Below are 23,778 nucleotides of genomic sequence, written 5' to 3' on the forward strand. Positions count from 1 at the left end.
CCTCTACAAATTTTTTTTAGTTTTATTCAGATCAATATGAAACCTATTCCATAAGACTTACTAGTCTCAGAAGCCAGGCTGAGGTTTGTTTGTTTGAAGTTACTAGGCAGAGATGTAGATATCCAGAAAGGGTGCCTTGCCTGATAAAAGCCTTGTGAGGACTGAATGGGATACAATTTAAGATGAATGGAGATCTCATCTATCTTCTATTTTACATGTTTGTCCATAGAAAGCTACCCTGGTTGAGCACGGGATCCGGCGCCTTACTTTCCTGGTTGCACAAAAGGTATTAACGTGAATTATGTCTGTCTACTGTTTCTTAAGTTGCTGCTAGTACATATAAAAATAAAAGATGGGTTTATAGTCACAGGTTCATAGAATTTATGCAAGGAAATAACTATTTTTTCTATTAGTTTAATTAAAAAAATCATTAGTTTGATGCATCACCTTTTACGGAATTTATTTTTAATTTTATTGCTAATCAACAGCTTCTGCTATCTTTCCTTCTTTCCTGTCTTTTATTTGAAAGGATTTCAGAAAGCAGGTCAACTGTGAGGTGGACCAGAGATTTCATGTAAGTAAAAGGAATAATGAAAAATTATTTACTATTTTATCTGTTTGCCACTGGTTACTTACACAAAATACATGTGAGTTATTTAGAAAGGCTGAACTGATGTTTGGTCCCTTTTTAGAAAATGTTATAACAAATAGTCAGATCTTCTACTAAGTGTTCCAGCTCCAGGTGTTTTCATTCTTTTACCCTTCCAAAAGAATTTTCATTGTATCTTTAAGAAATAGTTAAGAATGAATATATGCATTTATCCAGATGAATAAGGTAGAAACAGGCGCTAACTAATAATGTTCTGTGCACTTAGTAAATCCATGATCAAGAACTGCCCATTGCAATTTAGGGTCTTGCCTTCTGCCCAAAATGGATTCAGTTCTACTATTAGAATTCTCAATTGTTAAGAATGATGATTTAAGAGACCAGTAGGTGGTGTGGTTAAGGTGCTATACACTCCCACATGGTCAACCACAGTTCGAGCCCCAGACCTGGTGGCTTGCTTTCTCACTTTCCTTCTCTCTCTCTCTGTGTCTTTCTCTGTCAAATTAAAATAAATGAATGAATAAATAAATTTTAAAAAAAGAATGATGATTTATTATTTTAAATGCCTCAGTAGAGCCCAAGTTGTTTGTTTTTGTCTTATATTAATTCTAGGAGCAGGAAATAAATAAAAATGAAACATTCTGTTGCGTGTTCTCCCATTTATCTGCATTAACCATTGCCATTTATGAGATATAATGTCTCCCTTCAAGAAGATGTTAATAGCCTGGTATCTGAACTGTTTTATACCCATATGATTATACCGGACAGCAGTAAAGTCAGAAATCCAGTGTGCAATCCAGGTGTTTTTTTCAACCAGGCATAGTGTGCTGGTAATCCCAGCTATACGGGTGGTTTAGGCAGGAGGATCATGAATTGGAGGCCTTTGTAACATAGTGAGACCCTGTCTCTAAAAAAACTATTTCTTTCTCAAACTAACTGATTATAGTTAAGATATTTCATTAAAAATTGATCTTAATGGGACCAGCAGTTGGTGTAATGGCTATGTCACTGGACTCCCATCTAGTGGACTGCAGTTCGAGTCTCAGACCCGGTGGCTTAACTTTAGGCCATGCATGAGTGCCTGCATGCCTTAGATCCCGAGGAGAGAATGGAAGAGAAAGGATTGCCGAATGGCCATTCCCCTCCCCCCCCCGGGGGGGTGTGATTTCTCGCTTTCTGTCTGTCTCTCTCTGTCTTTCTGGCAAGCGCATGAGCCCCATAGCAAAAACCTCTCCCCTCCAAAAAAAATTATCTTAATGTAAGATTCTAAAGGATGTTAGGAAGTCTTAATTTTCCTTGTAAGAATTTTATTTTATTTTATTTGGTTTGGTTTGAGCAATTAAAGTAATTGGTTAGTTTTCAAGCCCTGCTCATTTGGGATTCTGGGTAGGACTTTATAAACTCAAGGACCTATCTGTGATTGCTTTTATTGCCCTTTTGTTTATTAGGTCTCTAGTACTTGACATTTTGTTTTCCTTCATACACTGCACCTTGTTGGCCTAGTGTATGGAAAAGCAAGAGAGTCTCCCCTGAAAACTAAAGAACTGAGATTTTCTGAAATGCTTTAGGAAATGTTGTAGACTATACAACTCCCCTGTGTTATTGATGTCAGGAAATCAAGCAGAGCACAAATAGGTATCAATCAATAACTTCAGATAGGAAACTAGAGTCAGTGGAGAAGTATGAGGAGCTTAAAGAGAACCCTGAGGCTTTAGGAAGAAAAATCAGGAGCTTAGAGAATAAAATTGATACTTGAAGATAGAATATGAAAGCCTATGAATAAACACTGTGGCCGGTAGATACTGATGAGTATTAAGGTAGACATGCCAGAGTTGGGTCCTGGATTTTGGATGAGTACTGGGCTAGGTTCTTAAATCTTAATGTGCTTTTTTCTTTTTATCACTGACTTTGGTTTAATAACATATTATTGTGAGGAGTAACATTGAATTTGTAGTTTTCTTTTTTGCTAATGGTTCAGATGGAGTCTTCCCCTCTAGCATACTAACTGATCTTGTATAATCATTCCATGGTCAATTAAAATTGCCCCATAAAGTTTTTTAAAGCAAAAATGATTAATTCTTACTAACATTGTGTCTTTGTGTGTGTGTGTGTGTATATATATATATATATATATATATATATATATATATATATATATATATATATATATATATATATATATATATATATATATATATATATATATATATATATATATATATATATATATATATATATATATATATATATATATATATATATATATATATATATATATATATATATATATATATATATATATATATATATATATATATATATATATATATATATATATATATATATATATATATATATATATATATATATATATATATATATATATATATATATATATATATATATATATATATATATATATATATATATATATATATATATATATATATATATATATATATATATATATATATATATATATATATATATATATATATATATATATATATATATATATATATATATATATATATATATATATATATATATATATATATATATATATATATATATATATATATATATATATATATATATATATATATATATATATATATATATATATATATATATATATATATATATATATATATATATATATATATATATATATATATATATATATATATATATATATATATATATATATATATATATATATATATATATATATATATATATATATATATATATATATATATATATATATATATATATATATATATATATATATATATATATATATATATATATATATATATATATATATATATATATATATATATATATATATATATATATATATATATATATATATATATATATATATATATATATATATATATATATATATATATATATATATATATATATATATATATATATATATATATATATATATATATATATATATATATATATATATATATATATATATATATATATATATATATATATATATATATATATATATATATATATATATATATATATATATATATATATATATATATATATATATATATATATATATATATATATATATATATATATATATATATATATATATATATATATATATATATATATATATATATATATATATATATATATATATATATATATATATATATATATATATATATATATATATATATATATATATATATATATATATATATATATATATATATATATATATATATATATATATATATATATATATATATATATATATATATATATATATATATATATATATATATATATATATATATATATATATATATATATATATATATATATATATATATATATATATATATATATATATATATATATATATATATATATATATATATATATATATATATATATATATATATATATATATATATATATATATATATATATATATATATATATATATATATATATATATATATATATATATATATATATGAAACACATACCAAAAATCTTCTCATCTCTGAATCTGTGTCATGTCCTACAGTATATCTAAAAGCATTACAGTTTTTTTTTTCCTCCCTCTAGTCTGATATTTTTGGATTTAGGTTGAATAGGGACATGTATAGGCAAAATGTGCTAGGAAACGAGGCCAGCAGGGGGTCTTCCTGGCAATTACTGTCTGGGTTCCTATTTATAGTGGCATCAAGTGGGAAATCATTAAATTATAAAGTGACTTGATCTGTCATGATTGTAGGAAAAACTGCTTTAGAGCATAAACGCATTAAAGTTTACTTGTGGACTGGATTCGCTCTTAAGATTTGAATGGCAGAGAAGTTTGGGGTGTTTTTCTGTTAGGTCCCTTAGAAATGAGTAGTGGTTTTGCAGGGGGCAAGGGCAACTATTACTGAACACCATTCAAGATCTACAGTAGCCAAGAAGCCTTGCCAGGAATTGTACAAATCCTGGGCTCCTTGTCATGATGTTATTGTGAATTCTGCTGGTGGTAGCTTGCCATTCACGAAGGATGCTTAGCTTCTGTCATGTCATCTGATGTGTGCTTGCCCCATAGTTAGTGTAGTGTGAAAAAGAGGAAGCTTTCTGGGAGTGTTAGAGATGAATCCCTTGATCTCTCTGGCTTCTTGGTAATCCACTGTGATGTATGCAGCCTCCTCTGTTCTACACTGCGAAATCCCTATATTATTGAATAGAAGACAGAATGTGCACATCAGGGGGTAAGGAGAGGAGGAAGGTTATCAAGTTTGGTTCAAGAACAACATTGGTAGATGTGGAATAAAGCAAGCTGTGCTGTTACATAGTTGTGGGCCTTTCAAACTCGTATCTAGACCAAGGCAATTGAAGGCCAGACAGAGTAGAGGTCCCTGGAGAACACATATATTGTCCAGTGTTTATTCAGATACCAATGAAGGCTGTAAGCATTTCCCTACCTCATTGTTTAACTACCAGAGTCCCCAGTAAACTGTCTACAAGTGTGTCTGCTGCTGACTTAGTCTCTTGAGTCACAGAGAGAGGCTTGTTCTGAGGTCAGAATATTCACCGTTGTTTAGGAGGATTGGTGTCAACTCTGCTTCCATAACCATCTAATTAAATCAAGTACCCATAGTGTGACTTGAATAATTACTTAAAATGGTATTTAAACACAAAGTTTGAAGAAAAACAAGTCTATCTTTGTAAATACATCCTTCATATTAAAATATATATATAAGGACTGAAGTCTTAAAAGCAAAAGAAGAGGCTTTTTAAATTCCTGTAGTTCCAAGCCAAATTTCTACAGTTTTATGTAGCATAAAGTCTCTGTTAGTTTCACTCACATTTCAGGGCTGGAATTCTAAAGAGTGCAACAGTATGTACTGCCTAATTGGGTTGTAAATATTATGCTTTTTTTTTTGAAGTTTTCCATATTTTTCCAACAACGTTTTCCAACAAAGGGTATTAAAAATGCATATTTTCAGGATTTCTCTTTATCTCTTATCTACTTATACAGAAGCATTAAGTCAAAAACTGTGATAAGATTATAAGTCAAACAGCTTTGTTTCTGTCCATAAAATATGCCTTAGTTTCTTGCTTGTAAGAAGTATGTATATATAGCCAGATAGACAGATATACACACACACACACACTTATTTTTTTTGAGAGATTTTTACTACAGGACGTGTGCGTTCACCAGAAGGACAGAGAGAGACAGAGAGACAGAAAGGGAGAAATCACCCCACAGAGGGGATGGCTGCACCCATTCTCCTCTTTATTTTTTGGAGATGTTTTTGCTATAGGGCATGTGCACTCGCCAGACAGACAAGAGACAGACAGAGAGATAGAAAGCAAGAAATCCCCGCCCAGGGGGGCTGGCCACGCCACAATCCCTTCTCCTCCATTCTCCTCTCAGGATCTTGGGCACACACGCACACGCGCCCGGCGTGAGTTTAAGCCACTGGGTCCGGGACTCGAACCATGGTCGACTACATGGGAGTCCAGTGACATAGCCATTATGCTAACTCCTTGTCCTGCCCCTGAATATATTTTTAAAATTGCTACAATTCCTCCAAAATGTAGTTGTAGTATTATTGATTGCTGTACAAGTGACTCCCATTTGTAAGTTAAATATTTTGAATTATTTAGACCTTCAAGGAAGAGCTCAGTATCATAAATAGTTATCGTGATTAGTAGTTTACTTTCCTTTAAAATTTTTTTTAAGTACTTCTGAGGCCAGCAGGTGACATGGTGGTTAAGGTGCTGGATTTCCACATGGCTAACTGCATTTTGAGTCCTGTACCTGGTAGCTTGAAAATCATGCCAGGCACATATGCATGTGTGCCCAAAATCCCAGGGGTAGAATGAAGGAGAAGCAATTACAGAGTGGCCATCCCCCTTGGGGTGATTTCTCATTTTTCCTCTGTCTCTTTCTGGCAAGCACGTGCACCCTACAGGAAAAAAAAAAAAAAAAAAAAAGTACATCTATTTGCTAGTGGACCAACTGTTAGTTTTCAAAAGGTTTGGTCTGGGCTTTTGTTTTAATTACAGTCTATATAATTAGTTCTCAGCATGTTGAGGTAAAGGAGAATTGCACCAGCAAGCTCCCAATTTCTTCATCTCATTAGGTTTTTAACACAATTATTAGTATCATAATCAGCTATGATGTTTTTTGTTGCAGGTTTTCACATTCTCTGATTTGCAGGGTGTCTTGATTGGCTAATTTAGGCAAATTATTTTGATTGTCTTGATGATGGTTGGCTGATTAGAACACAGCAGGGGTATAATTTCTTCCTGAGAAATATTGCATTCTTGTGTGTGTGTGTGTGTGTGTGTGTGTGTGTGTGTTTTGGTGCCAGAATGCTAAGAGGTTTTTCTTTGTGTACATTCAATTATGATATTTGCCCATAACACCAGTAGAATGTCTGGAAAGCAATTTCATTAGTGATGGAATAAGCATGAATGCCGTTAATGGAAAAATTGGTGGTGTGAGAATGAGGTGGGGTGAAGGAATTCACTAAAGCCATAGGATCAGAAGTTTGGATTTTTTTCTTTTTTTGCATTTTCTTCGATTCTGTGGTTTTTGAGTGCCAAAAGAGATGATTGTCCTGGAAAGTCTTCTGCTTTCCAAATCTCTATGATGGTAGTCTTCCTTTCCATTGTACAGAAGTCTTTGCCATCTCCTGTTCTGAATGTTCAATACTTAAGTTGTGGTGCTAAACATTTACCAGAAATTTTAAAAAGAAAAGTTAGCTTATATCATTTCCTGATACCTTTTTTTAGCTAACTTTAATGAAAGTGTTTTTTCTAATTGGTAGTCATTGCCCACCTTTGCCAAGAATTAGTCTCTTTCATTACTTGTAATAAAGCTATTTCCATTCAGAGTGTTTGCTTTTTATGCCTTTTAGTTACTACAAATTTTCTTAATTGGTTTAGTGGAGAAAAATATATATTTAGTTTCCATTTTGTTTTTGAAGGAAAATATTTTGATCCTACAATGTGCACAATTGAATAAATGGCGTAGTAAATAAATATTGCCTTTAATTAGCTGATTACCCAACAGATCAGGCAGAATAGAAAAATATGTGCTCAAAAAGTTATACTGTCACTGGGACCAGCAGTTAGCATAATGGCTATGTCGCAGGACTCCCATGTAGCTGACCATGGTTTGAGTTCCGGACCCAGTGGCTTAAACTCACGCAGGGCGCATGTGTGTGTGTGCCCAAGATCCCGAGAGGCGAATGGAGGAGAAGGGATTGCAGTGTGGCCATTCCCCCAGGGAGTCATTTCTCGCTTTCTATCTCTCTTTCTCTCTGTGTGTTTCTAACGAGTGCACGTGCCCTTTAGCAAAAACCTCTCCAAAAAAAAAAAAAAAAAAAAAAAAGAAAGAAAAGAAAAAGATTTTTGTACTGTCACTTTCCTTGAATTATTATTTTTTTTTAATGAGTTCCATGAATAGATTTTGTTGCCTTTCCTTTTTGACATGTTACTTTTCGGGGAATATTCTGAAAGCTATACTTCTGTAGAATAAGAGCAAAATTAGACTATATAAAGCCTTGAGTATGAAAGCTGCTGACATCTCATCTAAACATCTTCCTGCTTAACTATGGGAGTGTCAGAGAATTTTGAACAAAAATTATTAGTAAAAGACCAGTCCTATATACAACCCACTTTCTCTCATTTTCATTTTGTAAGGTTTTTTTTGTTGTTTTGTTTTTGTTTTTGTTTTTGTTTTGTTTTGTTTTGTTTTCTTGCCATAGGGCTTGTTTATTCAAAGGAGTGAGAGAGAAAGAGGGAAAGTGAGAAATTATCCCCCAGGAGGCGTGGCCACACCAAAATCTCTTCTCCATTGTCTTCTTGGGAATTTGGGCATCAATGCACATGCACCTGGCGTGATTTTTGAGCCACATAGCTGCACCAAAATCTGTTCTTCATTCTCCTCTTGGGAATTTGGGCATGCCTGCCCATGAGCCACTGGATCTGGCACTCAAACCACAGTTGGCCACGTGTGAATCTAGCGACTTAACCGCCTTAACACCTATTGGCCCCTAAAATCCACTTTCAAAGAGCTTTTAAAGACACATACTGGACAAGGGATTTTCTTGGGCTTGGTAAATGAGCTTCTATAAGCCTTTTAAATGTAGTTTTACAGCAAAAATACCAGGGAAATTCTTTTTTCAAATAATTATTTACTTAAATTTGGCTTATTATTATTTTTGGGGGGAGGAAGAGTTTTTTTTTTGCTATAGGACCTGTGCGCTCGCTGGAGAGACAAAGTGAAAATCACCCCCTGGGGGATGGCCACACCACAGTCCCTTCTCCTTCAGTCAGCTCTCAGAATTTGGGGCATGCTTGCACACATGCCTGGTATGAGTTTCAAGCCTCTGGGTCTGGGACTTGGACCATGGTCGACCACATGGGAGTCCAGTGCCTTAACCACTATATCACCTGCTGGCCTCATATTATCATTATATATTTACTCATTATTATTGTTAAAGTTTGCTATAGGGCACATGTGCTTACTAAAAAGAGGGAGAAAGAGGAGAGTGAGAAAGCAAGCCGTCAGGTCCAAGAATTGAGCCAGGGTCAGCCATGTGGGAATTGAGCGCCTCAATCATCATGCCACCTGCTGCCCCACCCCCATATTATTATTTTTTAATTTGCTCTAGGGGATGTGTGCTCACCAAAGAGAGACAGAGAAAGAAAGAGGGAAAAAAAAATTAAAAGCAAGCCACCAGGTCCAGGGCCCAAACTATAGTTAGCCATGTGGGAGTCCCGTGCCTCAACCAACATACTACCTGCTGGAAAAAGATTTATTAAGATTTATTAACTGTGTAAGCTTTAGTTATAGTGAGGACTAAGTGTAATACCTGTGAAAAATATTCCAGTTTTTGGTAAATTCAAGAACCACAAGTTTCCAGCATGAATTTTTCTTTATTCATTTGTTTTCTGCTTTCTTTCTTTTTTAAAGTCTTAATTTTTGTTTGTTTTTCTTGCCTCATCAGAGGACCATTTCGCACTTGATGTCCTGCACAGGTTCCAGCATTAGAAAGACCCAAGCATATCTTTTGGCTCCATGGTCCTAGGCATGTCACTTGAGCCAAGGCTTTCTAATCTGTAAAATGGGATTATAGTACTTACCTTGAAAGGCATTGAGAATATTTGATGGGACAGCACATGAGGGTGCCTGCCACCTAGAAGAGTTTCAGTTCATGTTTTCTTCATAGTTGCTAAAGCTCGTTGAAGGATATATAGGCAGCTAGTCCTTGTTTCTCTGCTATATACTAATAAGTGTTTGATTATATTGCACTCATAATGAAGAAGATGCCTAATGAAACCTCCTATAGAGGCAAACAGTAATGACTTAATTCCAACACTGCCGGTAGAGCTTTCCATCCGAGAAACAGGGGTATTTGGTGTTAATAAGTTAAATTTCAGAAACTAATGAACTCTGTTAATTGAATTCATCTTTGTTAATTAATAAGGTTCTAGTAAATTGGTTGCTTTCTTTTGTAATGACCTGCAAAAGAGCAGTAAGACCTCATGATTGCAAGTTCACTAATTTCACCCCATTCTTTCCTATACATAGAATGGTAGTGACCAGAGTACCATCTTGTACTTTGCTTTGTTTTGAAATGTAATTGTTTAAACCTTGAAATTATTGGGAAAAATAAACAAAACATGGACTAGAGATTCTATGCTGTTTGGGTAGTTAACGTTTTAAGAGTTTCTTAAAGGGAAACTTGGGAAATCAGTCCAGTAACTACTGCTGCGACGACTGCAGCATACAGGCATATTGGTTTTATTTTCCAAGTTTTACCAAGAATAACACCCAGGAAGATTGTTGTTGTTGGTTTTTTTTTTTTTTTTTCACTTGAGAGATGAGAAAAATATGGTATTTTCCCCTGGGAAATGGTAGATACTGAAGTTAGGTTAACAGTGTGGAGATTCTCAAATTTGAAAGCAGAGTCAAAGTAATAGTTACCCAGATCTTTCATATTTCCCAGACTAAATAAATGTGGGTAAGGAGCATGATTTTTAGGAAGCTGTCTTTTAGATCTTTGTTTCTGTGCTGTATGTTTGCTTCCAAAAACCATAATAATGAAGGACTTACCAAATTTTCCCCTTCTTTAACAGAGAGAATTTCCTAAATTTTTCACGTTCCGTGCAAGGGATAAGGTAAGGACTGATTCCTTCTCTTATTTTTTTTAACCTTTAGTTTTTCTTTCAAGCACTGGATTGGCTTTTACGCTTTTCTTACCACTCTCCTTTCTCTGATTGAATTCTTATTTCCCATTGCCTTACACATGTCTTCAAACTAAAGCAGACTCCCTTCTGAAAGAGTTTGGTTTAGGAAACAATAAAATGTGTTGATCTATCCACAGGTGATAACTTTCAAAAGCATCCCTATTCTTTTTTTTTTTTTTTAAAGAGAACTAAATCTTGTGTCGATTACACGTAATTGATGGTACGTAAGATTCATTTCTGTCTATTTTATCTGGTACCATTATTCAATTTAGATATATTGCAGAGGATGTGCCAACAATACTTACTTATTTTGTAACCAAATTCTGTGACTTCACGCAGGTGATCATTTGAATGAACTTCAGGCCACAACAATAACTATGAGTTCAACTACACCAATGTTTCTGAAGACAATTGTCTTCTCCACCCAAGGAGGTGGTAAATAAATTTTAAAAAGGAATCCAGTAGTACCCTGAAGAATCTTAATTTCACGCTGTTGAGAAATTTACCAAGATGGCTTCAGAGTGGATTAACTTTCCACAGCACTTTAAAAGAGACACACTTATTCAGCATCAATATCTGTCTGTTACATTTAGCAATCAACAGTATCAAAAAATCTGCATTAAAACCCTTTGTTGGAATGCTTTACACTTTCCACAGAATGGAAACTAACCTGTTACTCAATTAGTCACAAATACAGTCCTTGAATTTTTTGCCCATACACTTGAGTATTGTCTAAAATATGTCTTCTTTGTAGCAGGTAGGCCCTGTCACCACTGTGCTTGGCTGAGTTTACAAATCTTTTGTAACCTGTAGCTTTCCGGTCACTTCTCTTGCTCTTCTCTCCTACTAATCTTGTTTCTTGGCTATAATTAATACCTTCTGCCACTGCCATAGCCACCTTGATTTCATGGTTTGGCATAGTATTGGCCTCCACCACAATAGGGGTCAGAGTTTCTGCCTCTTTAAGTTTTCTCCTTTCATGGGTCCAAAATTTGAAGATTGCTTATTGTAGTTGCCGAAATCATTGTAGCTTTCACCACCTGCATCATTACTTCTATCACTACCTAGTCCATTACAGCTATCCCCACTTCCACCGCATCCACCATCACATGTAGCTACCAAAAAAGCCACCATAACCATTGAAATTTCCTCCACCACCAGTGTTTTCTTTCCCACCAAAACCAGTTCAGTGATCACCACCAGTTTGCACAACCACTTCAACCTCTTGGGCTGGAGAAAATGTTAGCAATCTCCCACTTGGACAGGGCTTTGTTACTTCAGAGTTGTGGCCATTCACAGTGTATTTCTGAATGACAATCTTAATTTACTTACAGAGTCATCTTAATCAAAGGCTATAAAAGCAAAGCTGCTTTTCTTCCTACTGCCTCCATCAGTTATGATTTTAATCACTTCAGTTTTCCTCTATTGTTCAAAATAGTCCCCTTGGTGATGTTTTTCAGTGCCTTCTTTAATGCCACCTACAAAGGTCTTTAGCACAGTTGAGTGGCCAACTGATCTTGAAAATCTTCTCTTGAGAAGCCCTCTTTGATTCCACAACTCTTTCATCCACCTTGTGTGGCTCTGCATTCACGGCTGCATCTACCTCCTCCACAATGGCACACATGAAAAACCCAAAGTGCTTGGTATTTGGATCTTGCATTACCATGCAGTCTGTGACCATCCTCCTTCACTCAAAATGGCTTCTCAGGCTCTCCTTGGTTGTTCTAAAGCTCAGCCCTCCAATGCAGAGTTTCTACAGTTGTTCAAGCTCTTTAGGACACTCTGACATAGACATGATGGCAGTGGAAAGAGAGACTTCAATGATATTTTCCCAGCAGCATCCACAGGCAGAAAAGCCATCTCTATTCTTTAGAACCATCCTAATGAGGTGCTGCTAGAGGATGACTGTACTTACTCGGATTAATCTTATTTCCTACAGATGGTTCATATACTCAACTGTTGATGTACATTTATTTTTAAGGTATTAAATTTCAGACTATGTTGGTTTCTTCCTCTTTCTAGCTTATGGTTTTTACTTTGTCCATTCATTCATTGATGTGTGTTCTGGAAAAATAATTTAGTTTCAGCAAAACATGCAGTAAATGTACTAATGTAATTTTTAAAAATGACATATCTATAGATAATAGTAGATTCTAAAGCTTATCTTTTTTTAAAAAAAATTGTAAGATGTTCATTTTTGAGTATTCATTATGTTCATTGTTCTGGATCAGAAATCATAAGACATGGATCCTGCCCCTCAGCATTTTAGACTTGTTGGGTAAACCTAAAATTGGCATGTAGACATCGGAAGTAGATGTGAATATGAAGCAATTTGTGTGTGGTTAACTGTCAAAAATGAGTTGGGAAGATGTTAAATGCTAAAAGAGTTCTGAGGGAATTGAGTTTTTTCTTTTTATTTGTCCCTTTCTTCTTTTAATGTTAGCTTATTTATTCCTTCCTGACCAGGGGAGGGGTCCCCCAACAGAGGCTTCATGCCATGATTCACCCCCATACTCAGCCAGCCTAGGTCACACGTGCATACCCAGCACGTAGAGGCCAGCCACAGGATGCGAACCTGCAACCTTCCCATTTGGGTCTAGCATTGTAGACTGTTGCATTACTACTGCACTGCCATCTGGCCCCCTGTTCCTTTGTTTTCAGTAGGGAGCATCACCACTTGTAAAAGCATAATATGGCAGCTTGGGAGGTGAATACATACTTTAGTGCCTAATTTTTTTTTATAAAGAATTATTTAATTTTACACACACACACATATATATATTAATTTGACCAGAGAGGGACAGAGTGAAAGAGAGAGGGGCAGGAAAGTGAGAAAGCAAGCCTTCAGGTCTGGGTCTCAAACTGCAGTTGGTCATGTGGGAGTTCAGCGCCCCCAATCACCACACCACTTGCCAGTCCCTTTAGTGCCTGATCTTATGTAAGCTATACATTACCCATATATGTAGCTCATTGTGGTTGGTCATTAGCACATCATAGTTTATTAATCTATTTCTAAGCATCCCTTATATACACATTATGATATAATTTTGTAAGTGCCTCTTGTGAACTGTTTTTTTCTCTGATTCTTGTGCTCAGTTTGAAGAGGATCGTATCTATCGTCACCTAGAGCCTGCTCTGGCTTTCCAGTTAGAGCTGAACCGAATGAGAAATTTTGACCTCACTGCCATTCCATGTGCTAATCACAAGATGCACCTGTATCTCGGAGCAGCCAAGGTGAGTGAAAGAGAGAGGGGCAGGAAAGTGAGAAAGCAAGCCTTCAGGTCTGGGTCTCAAACTGCAGTTGGTCATGTGGGAGTTCAGCGCCCCCAATCACCACACCACTTGCCAGTCCCTTTAGTGCCTGATCTTATGTAAGCTATACATTACCCATATATGTAGCTCATTGTGGTTGGTCATTAGCACATCATAGTTTATTAATCTATTTCTAAGCATCCCTTATATACACATTATGATATAATTTTGTAAGTGCCTCTTGTGAACTGTTTTTTTCTCTGATTCTTGTGCTCAGTTTGAAGAGGATCGTATCTATCGTCACCTAGAGCCTGCTCTGGCTTTCCAGTTAGAGCTGAACCGAATGAGAAATTTTGACCTCACTGCCATTCCATGTGCTAATCACAAGATGCACCTGTATCTCGGAGCAGCCAAGGTGGAAGTGGGCACAGAAGTGACAGACTACAGGTTCTTTGTTCGTGCAATCATCAGACATTCTGATCTGGTCACCAAGGTGGGTGGCATACTTTAATGGGAAGTTATCCCTGAGGGAAATGATAGAGAAATAGGCGTGGTTCAAAATCAGGTTTTTATTTTCTGAATTAAGACTTTTATTCTCTTTCTTCTCACTTGCCAATAACCAGCAGTAGTCTGAGAGTCTTTTCCCTCACAAAAAATATTTGCTATAAAGCCTTTCTCTCCTCTTTAATTTCATTTCTCTTGGTAATGGAAGCATGGTTGCACTCACTTGAGAAAAGGAAAAGTATACTAACAGAAAATTTGTAGGGAGAGTTGGGTGATGATACAGAATGAAGAGGAAAGTTAGGGAAGAAGTGACCCTCTTCTAAAACTGTCTCGAAATATGGGAAGTACCTGCATATAGCAAGGTACTTCCTGGTGTGTTAGTTGTTATTGCATCCCATAGCCAAACCTTTTCTTCAGGTTTTGTTTTCTAGGCAGATTTTCTTTCTAAAGAGCCCTGATTGCCAAATGTGAAATATAATTCTATTGCGGTTATAGCTCTAAGGATGCCCAGCATCCCCACCTATTGGAAGTGATAGGCTAAAAGGCAGGAAAAAGGGCTAACAGGGACTCTTGTTCTGACCCGTGCCTGCCCCTGCTGCCTGTGTCTGCTGGATTGACTTTAGGGAGAAAGGTAAACGTCTTCAGATGCCTTATGATTCATGACATGCTGTTGCTTACATAGTTATAATAGCCATTTTTTAATTACCTCTTTTAAAACACATTAATGTTGATGGTGATTTTCTTCATGCATAGGAAGCATCTTTTGAATATCTACAAAATGAAGGAGAGCGACTGCTCTTGGAAGCCATGGATGAGTTGGAAGTTGCTTTTAATAATACAAATGTTCGCACTGACTGTAACCATATCTTCCTCAACTTTGTGCCCACGGTCATCATGGACCCATCAAAGGTATATATTTCCTTAGCTTCTCTCCCAGCATTAGCAAACACACAGAAACAGATTCATTCATATTATTCACATGGACTTGGAAAAAGGAACTCCTGCTCAGCTGATTGAACCTTTAATTATTAAGTTTACAGAATGCTTTAACACTGACTTTCTGGAACAGTAAAACATTTGAAAGAAACATTAAAAGCAGATGTCAGAACTGAAGGTAGTCTGATGTCATCTTAGTGGTCATTTATAAGCAGTACAAAACACAAAAACTCTCTTTCTTTCTCCATTGGTACCTACTTTATGATATTTGCCATAATAGTGGTCCCGTTTGTATTATTCTTTAGGACTTCTCATCTGGAATAATAGCTTTGCTGTTATTGGGCATTTTGGATATATTACTGTTTGTATACTAAATATTACTTACCCAGTAGCCTTCTCTAGATAACCCACCTTCCTCTAACCTATTTGTCCTTAGTATTTTTCCATAAAGAGAGAATTTGGCCAATAAGAAATTTCACGTGTTTTGTATATTTTTCTTCCCTGAGGCTCTATTCTAAAATCCATTCTCTATTACTTAAGTAGGGAAAACAAGATGATTCTGTGCACGACCTTTTACCCCAGATGTAATAAGGGTAGACTGCTCTCTATTCTGCTCCTTCTAACCTCTTTCAGTTATGATATTGTGAAATTTAGATATCTCAAGAACAATTGTAGGCATGGACTTTGGCTTTTTGAACTTTATATTTAAGGCCTAAGGAGTTATTTCCTATTTTTTTCTTCAAGATTTAAAGCTACTGATGGATTACTTTTGTCTTTTAGAGAAGCCAAGAATAAGGCCACTCACTGAGTCTCAAATCTCATCGCTTATCAATAGTTTAAACAACACTTGTGAGCATTTTGGAACTCTATTCACCCATATGCCCTAGCTTTGGTTTTCTAATCATAAATAGCTGTCAATTAGATTATTGACTTTGGTTTCCTCGAGAAAAAAGTAAATAAGTATCTCTTGGTTAACAATCAAGTGTGAGAACCAGCAGGTGGCATAATGGTTATGTTACTGGACTCCCACGTAGTCGACTACGGTTTGAGTCCTGGACCTGGCAACTTAAAACTCACACCAGGCACCTGCGCGTGCATGCCCAAAATCCCGAGAAGAGAATAGAGAAGAAGGGATTGCAGTGTGGCCATCTCCCCTGGGGGTGATTTCTTGCTTTTTGTCTGTCTCTCCTATGAGTGCACATACCCTATAGCAAAAATCTCTCCAAAAAACAAGGAAGTGTGTTAATAGAGAATTAACTCCTTGAAACTTGATCTAACGTAAAATTTGAAGGGACAGAAACAAACTGCAAACATGTAAGAGAAGAGTGATATGAAATTTTTTAGAAAGCTTTTTAAGAAGTTGAAGCATTTTTTAAAGATATTTTATTTAAGACAACATTAATTGTGAATAATATATTCTAGCCACCTGCAGTGATACTGGGGGAAAGAGAAAGTTTCATTTTAGTATGTCAGTAAGGAGAAATTACGTGTAAGGCCATTTAGTTAAAGTAACTCTCTTAACACTGAAAACTAACAGCACTAACTGTCTTGGTATAAAGCTTAGGGAAACCAGAGAACATCTGTCCTGTCTCCTTAAATTCCAGTTGAACTTGGCAACGAACAACAGAGTTCTGTTTAGAGAAAACATTCTAGCACCACCTACAAATTGCCTTTCTTTAATTTGTACAATTTACCAAGAGACATATATTATAAAGTTTAATAAAATTGTATGGAAAAAAGCTCATGGTGGTAATTGCTATGTTGATTTAAGGTCCTGTAAGTGCAATGAAACATAGTTACTATGCATATAAATGCTACTTAATAGCTGTTTAACTAGAGATTTTATTCTTATTTGGGGCTTTCTCTTAAATCCCATGGCTTGTAATTTTAGATGTTATAGATCTTTGATATAGAGTATGAGTATAATTGGGAAAGGGGAAGGGTTGCACAGATTTGGGTGTTATGAGGCAGAATAAACCGCCCAAATGCCAGGCTGGCATGAAATTGTCCCTCACAAGTTCCAAGCAAGAGCAGGTTTGGGGAGAAACTCTCTGACCACCTTAGAAATGTATGTGGTTTCCATCTCCACAAACCAGCATCTTTTTCCATTCCTCCTTTCTCAAAGATGGGCAGACCTGAAACAAGTCTTGGTTACAAGGTATTTAAGTGTTGTGCTTGGTGATGTGTCTGTGTCAGATTGAGGAATCTGTGCGGAGCATGGTAATGCGCTATGGAAGTCGGCTGTGGAAATTGCGCGTCCTCCAGGCAGAACTGAAAATCAACATTCGCTTGACACCAACTGGAAAAGCAATCCCCATCCGCCTCTTCCTGACAAACGAGTCTGGCTATTACTTGGACATCAGCCTGTACAAGGAAGTGACCGACTCCAGGACAGCACAGGTACAGCAGTCAAGCAGGCTCCTCAGAGTCAGGATTTTGTCCCACAGATAAGCCACGTGTCCTTGTTATGGAAGACCCAGCTCACAAATCTCATTGGTTTACCTAGCAGGGTTATCTTCTGTTAACTGAGATGGTTGTATGAATTTGAAAAACATCATTTGTCTTATAAGATGTGTGTATGTTCCCAATCACAGATGTTACAAAGCTCTGAAGCATTTGTCATATATTGGTGTGCACTAATAGATGACAAGTAAACCTGATCTGGTAATTCTGCAGCTTAGGGCCCTCTTTAAAGAGGGCTATTAGGCTACTTCGGTATTCTAATCTTCTCTGGTTTGATTTGACCTACTTGTATTCAGCATAGTTAGACCACTCATTGGCAAGTGAGGAAAGGAGGATCGTTAGAATATGTTTTCAACTTCTTTCTGTTTGTTTGTTTGTTTTCATTTGCCAGAGGGTATATGTGCTTGCTGGATGACAAAGATAGAGGGAGGAAAAAGTAAGAAAGTACCTGGTTTGAGGAATGGCTACACCACAATCCCTTCTCCTCTCTCTCTCCTTCTGGGACTTTGGGTGCTCTGCACATACACGTGTTTCTCAAGTTACAGGGTCCAGGACTCAAACCATGTAGTCAGCAATGTGGGATCCAGCTGCCTTAACCACTGTGCCACCAGCTAGCCCAACTTCTATCTTACAGAAGAAAAGTTTCACCATAATAGCATGAGTACTATGACGCATTATCATATTTATACTCTGTCATTCTCTTTACACACATCTTTCCTTCAGAGAGTTCAGGTTGTTCTGTGTCTAACAAAAAAACAAAATGGCAAACTTTCACACATTTTTCACGTAGAAAAATTAAGAAAGTGACTCAGTAGATTGAATCTGTGATGAGGAAGATTTCCTTTTAATCTGTCTTACTTTCTCAGTTTCTGAATATTTGGGTCAGATGCTATGATACTGGGTTTAGGTTGGCTCATCTTGCTCACATCTATCTCTCTGGTCAATTTAAAACAAAACAAAACAAAACAAAAAAATAATAATAACCATGAATAAAATTAAATAAAATAATTCTTTAAAAAAGGATGAACTTGCCCTAAACAAGAGTTTTAGTCTAGTCTATGGATTGGGTGCCCAAAGGAGGTTATATGTCCTTTGTTTTTATCTATGCTCTTTTAAAACTGGAATTGGAGGTAGGAAAAGACATTTTTGCCAGTCTTCTGAAGATACTTTTTTAAAAAAAAATCTCAGTTTGGATAGTTGTCAGAGTGACCTTTCATTTTGTGCTTTGATTCCCAGTTAGATGGCCAAAGAAATCTATCCCTTGAGAAGCATGCAGTTTAAAAAAAAAAAAAAGAGTGTGCAAGAGCACAAGGGGTGAGCAAGAGAAAGAGTATTCGATAATTTTTGCTGCATTTGATGTTTTTCAAGACAACCTTAAAGACATTTTCACTCAAAGCTTTCCATGGGCAGGGATGTTTTTAATTAACTTCTACAATGGCTTCAAGGCAGGTCTATTCTTGTGAAAATTAAGATGGCCACTTGAGATTTTAATGTTTTTGATAAATATGTTTGTTCTTCATAACTACTTTCTTTCATTTTTTTTATTTCTTTTATTGGAAAGTTCTTAGATTTCCCTCATGCTGGCTAGTGGTGACACAGGGACATGAAAGGCACAGGTGCCTTCAGTCAGGGTTTAGTATTGTGCCTGGCACAAAGTAAACACCAACTAAGTATCTGAAAGAATAAACAAGCCACCTTCAACCTGAAGGGGACCCTCTTTTTTGTTGTTGTTTTTTTTATAAAGGCTTTTAGCCATAAGGCACGTGCATTCATCAGGGAGAGATGTTGAAAGGGAGAGAGAAATCACCCTCCAGAGAAAATGGCCACGTTGCAATCCTTCTCCTTCTGGGATTTTGGGTATGCATGCACATGCCTCCAGTGTGTTTGAAGTCACAAGGTTTGGGACTTGAACCATGGTCAGCCATATGGGAGTCCAGCAACTTAACCACTACACCCCCTGTTGAGAAGAGAGGGGAACCTCTTTTACTAGGAGTTCTGCATATGTCCCTCAAGCTCTTCAGTTGAGTTTTAAGAGCCACTGCACATAGGAACTAACTTGTGAGCCCATGACTGGGGCTTCAAGCTGACAAAGGTATAGCCTCCAACCCATTGCTGGTGCTCCTAATGGCCACTTGGTGCTTATTGCCACATTGCTATTCCTCTTTCTTTACTTGTGAGTCATGACATGAGTTGAAGGTAATACAGGTTCTTTACACTCGAGAAATTGACATCATGATGGAAGAAGACAAATTAAGTCATGTATGTTTCTGTGATATGATATTTGCCATCCTAAAAATAAGTACGAAGTTCTAAGCCAACTGTGGACCAGAGATTCTTTTGTAAGAGAAATCCTTTTAATGGTCTGTGGTGAAAGGTGTGTGATATATAAAATGTGTACACATTTTCATGAACTTGTAAAAGCCACTTTACCAGCTTTTAATTACAATGTTTATTATAGTAGAAAATGGAACTACCCTAGATAGCTGATCTCCCAGAGGCTTCCATTACTATCCATTATCATCAGCCTCTTGCTCTGGCACATCATTTATTCATTCTGCCAATAAAAAGCAAGGCTGGCTGGATTGAGTTTCATTTTGTTTAATTTTTCTTCTAGTTTTTGTGGTTTAGGCTGTACTAAACACTGATGTCATGTACTCGTAGTGGGGAAAAAAGATTTGAATAATCCATTGCGTAAGTGAATTGATTTCCAATGTGTAGCATAAGGAAGATATAACGTTTTAAAATCACTTTTATTGAAGTATAATTTACATATAATAAAATAGATTCATTTTATGTGTAGAGTTGAATTTATTTTGACTTGTACACACCCATGGAACTATGATTATGATCATGGTTGAGCATATCTGATCACCCTCAAAGTTCTCTCATTCCCCTTTGTAGTCAAAGGTAGAGGCACCAACTCCAGGCCTAGGCAATTACTAGGTTGCTTTCTGTCACTATACATTAGTTTTGACTGCCTTAGACTTTCATATAAATGAAATCAGACATTATGTACTATTTTGTGTCTGGATTTTGCTCACCATACTATTTTTGGTTTTGTTTTTCTTTCAAGCCAAGGAATATGTACATGTGCATAGAGGAAAGAACCCCCTAATAGGGCCTGGTCACACCACAATCCTTTTTGTTTTATTCCTCCGTCCCATCAGGATCTTGGGCCCATATGCCTAGTTTTTATTTGTTTGTTTGTTTGTTTGTTTTGTTTTGTTTTATTTTTCATTTTTCCCGCCAGCTGTCAGGGTGGGATTCAAACCACAGTCAGCCATGTGTGATCTGACTCCTTCTAACATCGCACTTTAACTGCTGTTCTATGGGGCCAGCTCAGCATAGTGTTTCTGAACTTCATTTATGCTACATGGATTATGGATATGCTCCTTTTTATTGCTGGATAGTAGTCCATTTTATGGATTTATTAATATTTCTGTATCCATTTACTTGTTAATGGACATTTGGTATTTTATTTACCAGTTGAAATGATGGCTGTCTCTAAATGCCCTTTTTTTTGAGGGGGGGGGTTTGCTATAGGATGTGTGCGCTCGCCAGAAAGACAGAGAGAAACAGAGAGACAGAAAGTGAGAAACCACCCCCCAGGGGGGATGGCCATGCTGCAATCCCTTCTCCTCCATTCTCCTCTCAGGATCTTGGGCACGCATGCACACATGCCCGGTATGAGTTTAAGCCACCAGGTCCGAGACTCGAACCACGGTCAACTACATGGGAGTCCAGTGACATAGCCATTATGCTACGTGCTGGTCCCTCTAAATGCCTTTTTTAGTATAGTTTTTTGCTTACCTGTAACCAACCTAACTTCATCCAGAGCTTGGCAGAAATCTCAAATGCTGATTTACAGGTCTTCTTTCTCTTAATAGAAAAGAAATGTAGTTCCAAGAACTTGCTGCTTTTACTCCTTTTTCTTATTTTGACTCAGCTTATCTCCTGAGTCCAGTTTTCTGAGAGAGTACCCTTGCATTTGAATTTCTTAAAACATTATGTTTCTACTCTCACATTCTTAGACATCACTAGTTAGTTCTACCTCCCACATGGAAAATTTCCTTATCAGTCTGTGGAAGAAGACCATTCGATGGGCCTGTATATAGCCTGAGACAAGTTTTGCCCAGAATAGGTTCTGACTGGCAAGTCAGATCATTCTTGTTCCTCTGAGCTGAGGAGCTAAGAATTCATTTAGCTGAGTTATACCCAAGGTTTAGGAAAGTACTTTATTCTATTTCTGAAATCTATTCATGAATGGTAGACTTGTGCTTAAAAAATAGCCCCAAATAGATATGTGGGTATGCACGTACCCTAACATCCCAATCTCCATTTGCATTCACTGCATTAGGAATCTATATTTTATGTATTCATGCATAAAGTGCCTAGTTTAGTGTTATACAACCTCTGGGCACTCAATAAATATTAATTGAATTGAAATAATGGCACCCCTTATAAATATTCATAAGCAAATAAAACTAAATATATGGGGTATGAAGTACTCTTCTAGAAATATTTGAGTTAAAAAATGATTAAAAACTGATGTGTGATTTCATTATGTGACAGTGTAGGTATTATAGGAGCTATTCACTAGTTGTAGACAGTATACTAAGGGGAAAGAAATATATGTATATAGTTTGACACATATAATTTGTAAAACATAGTTCTTTTACTATAGTTGATCTCTTAAGAGCTAATAAGAATTAACTATCTAGATGGATGAGTGATATTCACTTCTGTCAAAAATCTTTGAAGCCTTTGGCAGCTAATAGGACCTATCAAGCACCTCCCAATAAAGTAGACTACAGCACAGATGTTATGGTAGAGCCTTGATCTGGCTTTCTACCATTGTGGAAAGAAGAGTTTATTTTTAGTGCATAGCTGTTCCTCAACTTAAATACTAGAACTGCTCAGGCTCATTAGTTGATGTACTTTTTTTCTAAATACATGGGATTAAAGTTACTTCAGAAGGCAAATGTCTGATGTGTGGCGTGTAAAATCTGCCTTCTTGTTGATTGAAACTAATCTGAAAGTAGGTAGCCTATATGATATGTGGCTGGTTATATACCTTTTTTTTTTCCTGTTAATCTCTAGAGAGTTGAGAGCACCAAGTACCTAATGTTAAGAGGCATATCTCATCTACTCAACCTACCAAAAATGTTTCCCACAAAATAACAGTTGCTAATAAATAAATAAATAAATAAATAAAATAAATCGCATCTAGAAAGATATCTGATTTGCTTTTTTCCTCTAACTACCCATGCAACTCTTGTTTTTTTCCTCCAGATCATGTTTCAGGCATATGGAGACAAACAAGGACCACTGCATGGAATGTTAATCAATACTCCATATGTGACCAAAGACCTGCTCCAATCAAAGAGGTTCCAGGCCCAGTCCTTAGGGACTACATACATATATGATATCCCAGAGATGTTTCGGCAGGTAAAGGTGGCTAACGGTGGCTCTGGCATGTTCCAAGGAGACAGAGTTCTCCTGAATTTCCTGAATTAGATGCAGCTTTGATTAGAAAGAGGTACTCCCAAGGGGCTGAAAATATCACTAGGTATGACTGTTCATAAATGTACAGATCAGTTCTACTCAAATTTAAGAAAAGAGACACATCTATCCTTCTTAAAACCATTATGATTTCCATTGCCACCTTGCTATAAATAAAGCAAATCCTTCATCAAGTGGGAATGAGTATAGTTCTTTCTTTTCTTGCTTCAAAGCAGCATTTAAAGCTCAAA

General features: G+C 36.0%; 1 protein-coding gene across 1 annotated transcript in view; it reads left to right on the forward strand.

Annotated features, from left to right (window-relative positions):
• The window catches only part of ACACA (acetyl-CoA carboxylase alpha), a 335,657-nt gene that overhangs the window by 205,257 nt on the left and 106,622 nt on the right, over window positions 1–23,778 (forward strand). Inside the window, exons 34-40 of the mRNA XM_006154441.3 lie at window positions 230–286; window positions 530–574; window positions 10,760–10,801; window positions 14,400–14,615; window positions 15,380–15,535; window positions 17,759–17,962; window positions 23,318–23,473. Coding sequence (XP_006154503.1) covers window positions 230–286; window positions 530–574; window positions 10,760–10,801; window positions 14,400–14,615; window positions 15,380–15,535; window positions 17,759–17,962; window positions 23,318–23,473 — 876 coding nt within the window. The remainder of the gene's footprint in view (window positions 1–229; window positions 287–529; window positions 575–10,759; window positions 10,802–14,399; window positions 14,616–15,379; window positions 15,536–17,758; window positions 17,963–23,317; window positions 23,474–23,778) is intronic.

The sequence above is a fragment of the Tupaia chinensis genome, unplaced genomic scaffold (assembly GCF_000334495.1).
Source record: "Tupaia chinensis unplaced genomic scaffold, TupChi_1.0 Scaffold000407_4, whole genome shotgun sequence".
In the NCBI taxonomy this organism is placed as follows: Eukaryota; Metazoa; Chordata; class Mammalia; order Scandentia; family Tupaiidae; genus Tupaia; species Tupaia belangeri.